This window comes from Orbicella faveolata, unplaced genomic scaffold, assembly GCF_042242905.1.
Source record: "Orbicella faveolata isolate gen_17 unplaced genomic scaffold, um_ofav_v1 contig_34, whole genome shotgun sequence".
Lineage (NCBI taxonomy): Eukaryota > Metazoa > Cnidaria > Anthozoa > Scleractinia > Merulinidae > Orbicella > Orbicella faveolata.
The window spans coordinates 9,990,001-10,002,135 of record NW_028301563.1 but is presented as its reverse complement, the minus strand read 5'-3'; the positions used below and the strand labels follow the sequence as shown (position 1 = coordinate 10,002,135).

Below are 12,135 nucleotides of genomic sequence, written 5' to 3'. Positions count from 1 at the left end.
GAAGGCAATCACAGAGTCTAATAATAGTTCAACTATTGTGCAAAATGTTGTTGTTACTAGTTGAAATAGTCATGATAGAAGTTCATGGTGCTTGTATGAATATAACCAAAGAATAGATGGAAGGTGCTGAATTCATTATTTGATGTTCAGTTCTCAAGACCACATTGTTGTTTTCAGTGAAGTTGACAGCAGTAGTTCCAACAAATATAATACATGTACTTCTTTCTTTGTAATTTGTGTTATTAACTGCATGAACTCCAGTGATGCTGTCCCTGCATTTTTCACCCTGTTCATTTTTTTGTAACTTCAGATACTGTAACTGGTACTAAATCCAGAATGAATATAGTTGGCTGCAGTGCTGTATGTCTCTGTTAATTACCATGTGCAAGTAACTACATGACTGTATATCATTCCAGTTCTTATAGCGTATTTTAGTAGTCTCCATAGTCCAGTGGCCAATGTATGAGATAAGCTCTGAATGATCTGCTATTTTATAAGAAGATATAACAAGTGTTAGCAACAATTGTTTTAGTAAAGCTGTTGGTCCACCCTGACACCACACCTGTTCTGGATTCTTCACTTTTTGTCTTCTAGATGACTTTTTTGCAATTTCCTGTATGTGATCTGGGTTCTCTGCTTTCCGTTTCCTTTTAGACTTTTTGTCAATTTCTCTTTCGTGTTCCGGGTTGGTCATTTTCCTTCTTGTGACAGTTTGTTTCCTTTTCTCCCTAATTGTTTCAATATTTTGTACCTTTACATGGAATTTTGACTCTCTCTTTTTCTAAAATCTGCACTAGCTCTTCTCTTTTTCATGTATTCTTTCATGCAACCTTGATCAGCTCTGTATTTTTCCTGTTTATCATTTTTTTTCTTTCAACTACAGTTTGATCACATGTTTTGTTGTTTGATACCTGACAACTTCTCGTTTCTACCGTAAAAACATAATGAGTTTTACTTATGTGTCTAATGTAAATGTTTGTGTATTCTCGTGTCACATTCACTGCTTGATCAACAGTAACAGGAGCAAACGTTTGAAATGATTCAGCGATATGAATTGACAGATTTAGGCAATTGGCCAGAGCTTGAATTATAATTGCATCAGCCCGTGTTGCCTGACATGACATATTGTTCAAATAGTCTTGCCAAGAATGATCAGTGTTACTCTCTATGAACTGTTCAAGGTTCTGCAGTAAAGTACTTGACTTTACGAGCACTTCCCGAGGACAGCCGAAGTACGGTCGATCTATCAATTCCATTTTCTTTGAAAAAAAAATGAACCATGACCGAGAATAACCATAAAAAACCTTTAATTGTTTAAGATACAAACTGTAAGTGCTTACCTGGCAACGGCACGAAGGCTTTTTCTCACAACAATGAACGACTCCAGTCCAGAAACGTTCGGCAAGCCATTCGTGGGCTCAAACTTTACGAACCACTTCCCAACGTCGATACAGCTCCAGGAATAACGAACACAGCCATCTTAAAGGAGTCACTTAACCAGTGGGCCATGGCCGACACTTTATAATCGATCTCGGCGAGCGTGAAGCTCAACTTCGCGAACACTCGAGTCTTTTGAGCCCGTGGTGCAATTAACCAAAAGATCAGCGTTTTGATACTACTTAATAAACTGGTTATTTTCGCCGCGTTATAATCACTTGTAAACGTGGTTCTGTGATACTGCAAAGGACCTCCTAGTCAGCCCTGCCATCAAGAGGTGGAGAGTTCAAACCCATCGCCCGCCTACCACTTTTTTGTTTTTCTTAATTTCTTTTCTTTTTTATCTTTTTTCTTTCTCGGACACACAAATCATTTTCCTGCATATATATATTGAAAAAAATAGAAGCACTGACACCATAAATGAAATATACGCTGCAAACTGTCAAAAGTATATTCGGAGATTGGCCAAACTTGATTCACGGATGAAAAACGTATAGTTTTAAACTCTTTTAAGATTCTCATTGGCTTTTTTTTCACCCACCACTATTCTTAGCAACAAAGATGGCCATTTCTTTTGTTTATTACTCGCCAAAAACTATCACATGCACGTAAAAGCCTGAAATCGAAAAAAAGTTTACAGGAATCGACCAATCGAGCGAGCGAGCGGGTGCCATTCTTCACATCATATCTACAACTCGCTCTTGCGCATGCGCGCAATTCACGAGTTAGAAAACGAGATTGTGAGACCCGTAAAATTCGACGATAACTTTACGAGACGCATGATTTTTGAAGAACCATTCGCCACCCCTCCTTTTCCTTGGCGTTGTGGCTTACAAGCAAGAAAACAAACGCCCCTTAGTTTTTTTTTTTTGAACTGCCAGAATTGTATGATTATCAAACCTTGAAGTAAAATGTTCGGCGCGTAAGAGGGTTTTAGAAAAGGCCAACCGACTTAGAAAATTTCCCTCGGAAGATGTACGCTCGTTAAGAAAACCTAGAAGTAATAAAATCGATTTTGTCTTCTCATCTGACTATAAAAACAATTACCGTCACATTTTTATTAATCGTTCTCAGATTCAGGTGTGATCAGAATCAAATATGGCTCCTTAATGACATAGGGAGAAAGATGAGACGTAGTCGAGTGTTTCTCTCTACTTCTTGAGTGCTCTACGCTTCCTAAGTGTCTTACAATAGAACGGAGCACAGTCTAGGCTTCTTTATATATTTTATGATAAAAAATCCATTAATTTCCCAACACATTCAGCTAATATTTGCAACCAAACTTCATTTTCCAAAAGAGGAAAAGTGAGGTCAGCGTGCATCTGTTCTCTGATAAAGCACGTTAAAATAAGCCAATCACAACCCTTGTTAAAATTGTTCAATCAATTTGACTAGTTAAATAGACAGCTGTCAATCATAAAAAAGACTTCAGCTAAACTTTCGGTTTCGAGTGGCTTTTTAGAGAAGTACGATCGCCTTTTTGATAGTTACCCAGGCAGTGAGGCCTGGGTGTAAAATTCGGCTCTTTTTTTTCTCGCTCAGTCACAAATCGCCGTCTAGACTCTAAAGCACATGCGCCACCTGTGCATGCGTACAGCACATGGAATTTACAGAAGTTGTAGTCGTGAAAAGTTAGCACGGATTCCATGATTTCTAGGGGGATGAAATCACATTCAAACGAACACACTGTTCGCGTTAGACCAACAATAAAGGACGTTAAGCTTTTTCGGAACGGGTCGGTCTGCAAGCCTTACGAGAGATCAATTTACGAGCGAACATTTTGAGTGAATTTATCAAGAATCATGTTATACCAAAGGAGCTATCAACCGGGGCTATCAACTCTTCAACTTGATAAAAAGCATCTTCAGAAGCGTCATCGTATTTTTAGACGTGATCGTGAACCAAGTAGAATCCCAGCACGAACTCAAGAACGTCTGAGCAACAAGAGCAGAAAGGTTAGAGAATTTTTTAGAGTACACCTTAGCAAAACGCTTTGAGAAACTTCGCAGTAAAGTATAATAAAGTTAAAATCTCGAACTAAACGATATTCTCTCGTTATCTTCTTGTAAAAGATAGTTATGTGTCTTTACAAGAATGAAACCCATGTAGCGAATTATTGTACATTTAAGCTGAAAGAAACTAATGTATGTTGACCCCAGTAAAACAATTCTTGGCTTGCACTGTCACGCAACCCTGACGCAAAAAAAAAAAAAAAAAAAAAAAAAAATTCGAAAACTATTTAGTGGAAAGTCAAGAAATTGTGATGTTATGGGAGATTTAATGAAGATGACATCTCTCTAACTTTTACGTCTGTGCGTTTTTCCAAACCTCAGATATTCGTCGAAATATTTTGGAGCCGCCATGTTGGTGTACCTCAGCGGTACACCAACATTACGGCCGAAAAATAGTGTAAACATCTGGAACTTACTTTGGCTATCTAGGCGACTGATTATCTGTACTGCACAAAAAAGCAATTACATAAGCACTTTTCCTCATACTTTAACTTTTGAATGGGCTAAAAATCACGAGATAAATATATGTTTTTCGACAAACGCGTTCGTAGCTCTATGTCACGCGCCGCCATAACTCTAAAATTCAAAATGTCTTGCTTGCTTGAGAAACGCAAAAAAACAGCAACAACAACAACAACAACAACAAAGACAAAGGCTAAGGAAAATAGACTGAAATGTTTACAGGCTGATATAAAGACCTTGACTTATTTCACGCTCTAAAGGCCTGCAAACGAGTAATAAGCTATTAATCGATTATAAGAAATGCAATCAAAGGCAGAATAGCTTGAGCAGGTCGATTCGATTGAATTTCGTACGACTTCAAATGCAGAACATTTAGCTCAATTGCAATACAGCTAGTGCTTCTTAGTATAACGACTGCCTGGGTATACGCAGCAAAGCGTCTAGTTTGATTTAAAAATAATCATCTAAGAGTGTCTAGTCCAGAGGAATCCGGTTGCATTGTGGTTCATGAAAGCATGCGCTTTTCCAATGAAAATTATAGTCGATTCCCGATAACTCGAAGCCTCGGTAACTCGAACCACGCGCTAACTTGAACCAAAAGCGATTTACCCTAGATTTCCGTCATACATTTACTGTAATTTTACTCTCGGTAACTCGAACCCTCGATAGCTCGAACCTCCCGCTAACTCGGAGCAATTTTTGCTTCCCTTCAGGTCTTTCTATATAATTTTACCCTCGAAAACTCGAGCCATGTCTGTCAATGAGTAACAAGTCAAAACAAACAGTGTACTGTAGTCCGTAACATAAGATTTATTTTGAAGCAGCCGTGTGAAAAAACCTGTGCAGTTCATAGTTCCCGGACTTATCCCTGCTGCTTTCCTTGGTTATATTTTTCACATTTACTTTTTGTTCCGATTTATAAAGTAATTTAGAGATGTATTGCTTTATTTTCACTCTACTTCTCTATTCGGTAAGTAAATTTGATTAAAATGTCCACTGCGTGAATAGAAAAACATTAAGAGCTCCCGATAACTCGGACTTTTTTCAATTTCCCTTGAAGTTTCGAGTTATCGGGAGTCGACTGTACGAAACAAAGAGCTCAAAGCCTCAGGATGAAAGTGCGAAATGCTGGGTTGTATTTGAAAGGAGCAACAGTTATTTTAAGCTTACGGCTTGCAGCCAGGTTGTCTGAACTAGCGTCAAAGTTGGAAAGACTATAACTGCTACCAATGATTCTACTCCGAGTACAGGACAGAATATTACAGCAAGACTGACACTCGTCTGGTGAGCGTTGTCATTGTTAAGTTTCACTTCGCAGAGATGACTGGAGATCGCTGTTTAGCGAACGAGCTTTCCTATACTCCATGTCAGTGTCATCTGAGCATTTTTACAAATAAAAATAAAGTTTCTCATCATAAACAGAGACAGCTTAAGTGGTGTTTTCTGACGTTTATTTCTAAAGTATGATTTCTTCCTGGGTAACAAATATAATGTATTTTATCGAAGCATTCGGTAGGATGAGACGGAATTTGTATATTTCGCTACGCGGTTAAGATTACCGTTTTGTGCAGTTTAGTACAATTTCAGCACCTCTGTTGTTCTGTTGTTAACCATGGCCTCCAGGTAGCTATGTTTACCGCTGACAAATAGCTAGTTTCCACTGTGTTTGTCTGAGTCCCAGCGAACGTTTAATTTCGGTTAAATTTGTCGAAATTTCGAACCAAATTTTCAAATTCAGTTTGCCGTACATGTGTTCTCTAATAAAGCACTCTGTTTCAGCCAATCGGAGCCTGCGTTATATGGAAACTAATTATCATTTAGCTTTAAGCGCCACTATCGAATTGTGAGAAGGACATCGAACTCCAACTTTTGGCAAACTGTATAAAAAATATCATTAGGGGAAGTGGCATCACAGCCACCTTTAATTTTCGACAATTTGTAATTTAGCAGAAGCTCGCGTATGGAACAATTAGCTACCATAACAACGATACAACCTGTAAAAGCACCCTTTATTTAGCTCAAGGTGCTACTAAATCAGATAAGCTCGTTGTATTATCGAATTGTGAAAAGCATTATCGAGCAACAACTTTTGGCAAAGTATAAAAAAAAAAATACGTAGGGGAAGTGGGGTCACAAGAACTGCTAATTTTCGAAAATTTCACGTTTAGTAGAAGGTCACGTACAGTTTGCCTACAACGACGCAGGGGAGAAACACCGGAAGTGGTTTCACAGCCACCTTAAATTTTCCAAAAGTTGACATTTAGCAGAAGGTCACTTACGGTTCTCGCCTACGCAGAAGAACGGTGACAAGAGGCCGGGAATGATAAGTAAGTACTTCTGTATCCAGGTTAGGAAAACCATTAATGGCGTCCAAGCAACAAATGTTATCATAAAAAAGTTAGTGAGAGACAGAGATAGAACCGAGAAGATTTACCGCCAGCAAATTAGCTTTTGTTTAATTAATGCTGTGACCTCAAGTTGCTACAGTGCCATATAGCCACCAGTTAAAGTTTTGATGTATGCTTTTCCAATATAACATCACAAGTTAATTGCGTGGTTAAAAATATAACTCAAATAGCGGTGATTCAAGTCAATGTCAGCAGTAAAAAATTTTTAACTTATCAAGAAAGCTTTTCCATTGTGTCACTTTACAGACAGTTTCCGTTTGAAACGTCTTAAACTTCTACTGCACATGTTTTCTGTCTAGGTTCCAGACACCAGTGATACATTAGCTTTCCAAAAACTATTAACAGTTATACTTTTGAAAATGTATGTCGACTAACATATGAAACTTCAAGTTCGTAAAATGCATGTTTTTAAAATGTTTATCGCCGCTGTTTGTGTTATATTTTTAATCAAGCATGGCCGAAGACCAAAAGTTTATATAAATGCATGGTTTTAAGAGGGGCATTGTTGACATTTAAAAATTGAAATTCAATTCTTTCTGCTGCGAAATTCGAGATCTCCTCACTTCCTAGATTTTAAATATATTTCCCCATTTGTTTTTCCTAGTCTGTTCGAGTTAAAAGCAAGAGTCTAAGGTCGTAGAAACTCCAAATAGATAGGTTACAAACCGAGGAAAAGAATTTTAAAAACTCACTTTATTTTCTACATTGCCAGCAAATACATTATGCAAAGCATGTCCTCTCTTACTATCCTTTGGCTGGCAGTACAAATTGGCTATAGATGAAATTAAACTACTTATAACCATTAAACAAATAATCTGCAATACCTATCAAACAATTAGCCAATAAGGTTGCCTTCCACTGCCACGAAATCGGATATAAATAAAACGTTCTTGAAACTTATCGTTCTCAATTTTCAGTCATCCGGTGAAGTTGGTTTGTGTCGGCAAGAGAAAATGGAACTTGGAATTTATGAACTAAGCAACTATCTGCTTGTATTGGTGATGTTTGTCTCTTCTTCAAATTGTTCTAAGGGTAAAGTTTCTCTCTTTTTGCAACTTTAAGACATCACTTAAGTCAAAGGCCGTTTTTTCCTTCGAGTTTTCAAAACTACACTTTCTAATTTTTTTCATCCCTACAATTCAAGTCATTGATGTTGGTGGTAAAACTCTCAGCCGAGGCACAGATAGAGGAATGGCTTACGCCAAATTTAAAGCTCACAAATTCTCCTTCCTCAACATCACCAACATTGGTTCAGATTATGTTCTCAAAGGCAGCGAGTGTGGGCTTGCATGTGTCAACATACCGTCATGTTTCTCCTTTAACCTGGCTGCATTCTCCGATATCATGAACGGAAAAATCTTTTGTGAACTGCTCCCATCCGACATTTACAACAATTCCAAAAAGTTCGTCGCAAGCCAGTTTTATCATCATTATAGTATCACGGTAAGTGAAAACTCAACGTTAAAAAATTGAACATTTCTCTCTGTTTCTTTTTCTCATCTTTCACCGTTTTAAAGTTCCGCCTTTTCGTTCAAATTGCTGAAACAGCATAGCCCAATCAGAAGAGCAAAAAAAAAAAAAAAAGAATGCAATTAAATTGTCACTTTCAAAAACATTTAGCAGTTTCCTAATATATGAAGCATTAAATTAATTTTAACTTTGAGCTTACTTTCAAAGCGTCAGGGAGGCTCCATGCTCAATTGCGTAGCCAAAGGTTATAATGGACAGGTGGTAACTTTGTTCATATCCTACTATTTGTCTCGTCATTTCTAGAAAGCTGCTATCTGTCATTTCTGAAAGCGTGAAGGGATGAACATTGCTGGGTTTAAATTACCACAACAGTTCAGTCTTTCGGAAGGATTTTACACTGCGTTTTTTACGGATTTCCTTTTTAATCGAAAGAGCTGATATTGCTGTAGCTCAAAACTAAAACTCTTCGATTGTAGCACCTAAAAGAAATAATAGGGATATTAAAGAGAGGTAAAGTTCTCACCGAACTGGAATTGTCTGTTTCATTAGAAAATTATCCGCGTAAAATTTTAAGCTTGTTCAAATGAGACTCTGAATACTGCTTGATTGCTACTGACCAGCCATTCAAATACTAAATATTAGGGAAAGTAATAAACTTTTAGAACAGCGCCGACAGAGCGAGTTGCTATAACTGCTCGGTGCGAAAACATCATTTTCGTTCCCTTTGCAGTCTCCATGCCTCAGTTGGCCTTGTCAGAACAATGGAAAGTGTGCTGCACATTACGAGAAGAACAGTTATGTGTGTGTATGTGCCAAGGGATTCACAGGGAAATATTGTGAAACAGGTAACGTTCTAGCTTTTTGTAACGAACCGCAGTAACAAGATTGTGTAGAAACAACAACAACAACAACAACAAAAAAAAAAAATAGGCAGAGAGGAGCTTGTTCAACATTTTTACTCTCAATTACAAACACTTCTTAAGTCATCGAACTTGTGAGTGTAATTCGGAAGCTCAATGAACATCTCGAGATGCACAAAGCTAAAGGCCCTCTCTCATCAAATTCAACTGGAACCTACCTATGTGATATAGGATGTTCGGCAGGTATTCTTGGGAGCACCTGCACGAGAGCGTGGTTAGACTCAAATGAACTGAAAGTCGTTCTTCATTTACAAACACCTCCAGATCGAACAACATGCTCGGATACCACAGCGACTCTTGAAACAGTCTCAAGTCCTTGCAAAATACAAAATGTACCAGTAAACTTGAGGGCCGTTTAAAGAAGATGTTATTCACACGCAAGCTCAAACCAAAACTGAACGTGCGAACAGATCCAATTAATTCTTGTTATAGTGTTTGTTTAGCCACCTGTTCAGTCATTATGTTGCATATTGCAAAATGAAGGATCCAACATGGGACTGTAAATACGACGCTACAAAACCAACGAAACAGATGGCAGTAGTTACAGCGAGAAAGTTCAGGAAAACATGTTCGTCAGTAACCAATTGTCATTGCAACATCAGGATCCTTGAGTCATCGAGCATTATTTTCTTTTTTACATTGTGCGAGCCGAATGGCATTAACGAACACATTTGCATTCCTGACATTTACAAGGCCTGGGCAATTCAAGTGCTGTTTCGCGCGGCTCCTATAAAGCAGTCATTTACATTCGTACGCCATTTATGCTGAAGAAGGTTATAGTAGTTTTAACGGAAACGTTCACTCAAAAAGGTTTTTGTCAGTGTCAACAATTTTTAATTTTTCCTACAACCACAACTTTATTTGTATTTGGCTAGAAATTAGAAATTATATGGGCAAAAATAAGTTAAAATAAAACGATTCTATGGCTGCCGAAATAACCTTTATGGGCTAATAAAACAGGGAAGCCATCGTTAGTGATTTAAAGTGATTATTTATTTGGGTCAAATAAGAAAAGAAAATAAGAAAAAGATATGCAAGAGCACACACACACGCAACAAACACACACAATATCAATAATAATAATATTATACGTACTATTATAGTAATAATAATACTGTTATCATGCCTGACTGCAATTACGGCATATATTTTTAAACTTGGAGAATTTATATTACGCTTAACAAGACCTTTTGATACAATATGAAATGACGTGTTTATTATTCGTTTTTATTGTTATTTTCATTTCGAATCAGATATCGATGAGTGCGCTAGCAACCCATGTCTGAACGGTGGAACCTGCACCGACCAAGTGAATGGCTTCACGTGCAGCTGTGTACCGGGATTCTTTGGAACACGGTGTCAAACAGGTTAGTGTCTATGAAATGATCTGATTATTTCGGAACAGTCGTCATGTTGTGTCCACTGTTTTCAGTTTCATTTTCAACTTGGAAAATCAAAGTTGTAGGTATGGATGCAAGTTTAACTCCATCCTTCCTTCCTTCCTTTACATTTCCCAAAAATTTATCATGGCGTGTTTCGCTGCCTTTGAGCGAAACAAACTTCACCAGTTTTTAAAGATTGTTTCCTTTTCACCTAAGCGCTCGATTTACGCTTTTTTGAGTTTTTCTTTAGTCTTTGCCTCGTTTTTTCGCTGATTTTAAGTTTTGTTGGCTGTTCCTACATTCCAAAAGGAACGTTCCTCACGTATCGACTGTTCCTCGTTTTTGTGTTCCTATTGACTATAAGAGGACCAGATTTTTTGCATGGTAGGAACAAAACGTTCACTCTAGTGTAAAAGAGGAACATTTCGTTCCGAGTTCCCAACTGTAAATGGAACATATTGTTCTCAAACTGATAAATTAAGACTGTTTTGTTCCGAGGTCCCCTCTGTAAATGGAACACATTATTCCCAAATTAGTCATTTAGGACTGTTTTGTTCCGAGTTGCTATCTGTTGATGGAACACATTGTTCCCAAATTGGTCATTTAGGACTGTTTTGTTCCGAGTTTCTATCTATTGATGGAACACATTGTTCCCAAATTAGTCATTTAGGACTGTTTTGTTCCGAGTTTCTATCTGTTGATGGAACACATTGTTCTCAAGTTGGTCATTTAGGACTGTTTTGTTCCGAGTTCCTATCTGTAAATGGAACACATTGTTGCCAAGTTGGTCATTTAGGACTGTTTTGTTCCGAGTTTCTATCTGTTGATGGAACACATTGTTCCCAAATTGGTAAATTAGGACTGTTTTGTTCCGAATTCTCATCTGCCAATGGAACATACCGTTCCCAAATTGATATTTTTGTTCCGAATTTCCATCTGTGAATGGAACAGTTCGTTCCCAAATTGGCCACTTATTACGAAATATAGGACTGTTTTGTTCCGATTTCCTATCTGTTGATGGAACACATTGTTCTCAAGTTGGTCATTTAGGACTGTTTTGTTCCGAGTTCCTATCTGTAAATGGAACACATTGTTCCCAAGTTGGTCATTTAGGACTGTTTTGTTCCGAGTTTCTATCTGTTGATGGAACACATTGTTCTCAAGTTGGTCATTTAGGACTGTTTTGTTCCGAGTTCCTATCTGTAAATGGAACACATTGTTCCCAAGTTGGTCATTTAGGACTGTTTTGTTCCGAGTTTCTATCTGTTGATGGAACACATTGTTCTCAAATTGGTAAATTAGGACTGTTTTGTTCCGAATTCTCATCTGCCAATGGAACATATTGTTCCCAAATTGATAATTTAGGACCTTTTCTTCCGAGTTCCTCTCTGTGAATGGAACATATTGTTCCCAAATTGGTCATTTGGGACCAGATTTCGGACCATTTCTCTGCGCATTCCTATTTTGTTCCCAAATGGAGGTGTACTTTGTAAGGCAAACAATAGGGCGCGCTCAGACCTGCTTGGGCAAGTTTGGTTGCATGTCACTGTCATGAATTTTGCACAATAGTAATGAGGACGGGCAAGTAAGGGCATGACTTGGAAAATACAAACATATATGCAGTTCCTTTGCTTGTCATCGGCTCCTTGGTTATGGGTCAGATTTAAAGGAGATCGTGTTGGCCAAATGCTCTTCAAAAGGCAAAATGAGCAAGAAGTGCAAGGTCAATTGGTCGGATATCGATGGAGCATCACCCAAACCAAAACGGCTTCACTTGGAAAAGGATGAGACCGACAGCTTGTATCACTGCCCAATACAAGAGTGTGACCATGGTGGATTTCAAAGTCAAAGAGGGTGCAGAAAACACGTTAATACCAAGCACAGTTGGTTCTTTTATTTCGATGAAAAGCCCAATTCGAAAGAAATCACAGATTCGCTAAAGGTAGCAAGAAAACTTTTGACGTGGTGGACTTTAGTTTGTGTTCTCCAAATTTGTTGTTCAAGTTTATCGACTACTTACAAGACGAATGCAAGCTTGGACATG

The 12,135-nt window shown here is 38.0% G+C and overlaps 2 protein-coding genes and 1 long non-coding RNA gene across 4 annotated transcripts in view; all 3 read left to right on the top strand.

Annotated features, from left to right (window-relative positions):
* Positions 1 to 12,135, top strand: part of LOC149104702 (uncharacterized) — a 158,788-nt gene that overhangs the window by 81,502 nt on the left and 65,151 nt on the right. The gene's annotated exons all lie outside the window — the stretch shown is intronic.
* LOC149104712 (uncharacterized) lies at positions 7,229 to 8,677 on the top strand. Its single transcript, XM_089271002.1, has 3 exons — positions 7,229 to 7,351; positions 7,464 to 7,762; positions 8,520 to 8,677. The coding sequence occupies exons 1-3, from the start codon at positions 7,273 to 7,275 to the stop codon at positions 8,667 to 8,669; spliced, it is 528 nt and encodes a 175-aa protein (XP_089127128.1). The 5' UTR covers positions 7,229 to 7,272; the 3' UTR covers positions 8,670 to 8,677.
* Positions 9,863 to 12,135, top strand: part of LOC149104710 (uncharacterized) — a 14,854-nt gene continuing 12,581 nt past the window's right edge. The window contains exon 1 of the long non-coding RNA XR_016201225.1: positions 9,863 to 10,076. This is a non-coding gene — a long non-coding RNA (uncharacterized LOC149104710). The remainder of the gene's footprint in view (positions 10,077 to 12,135) is intronic.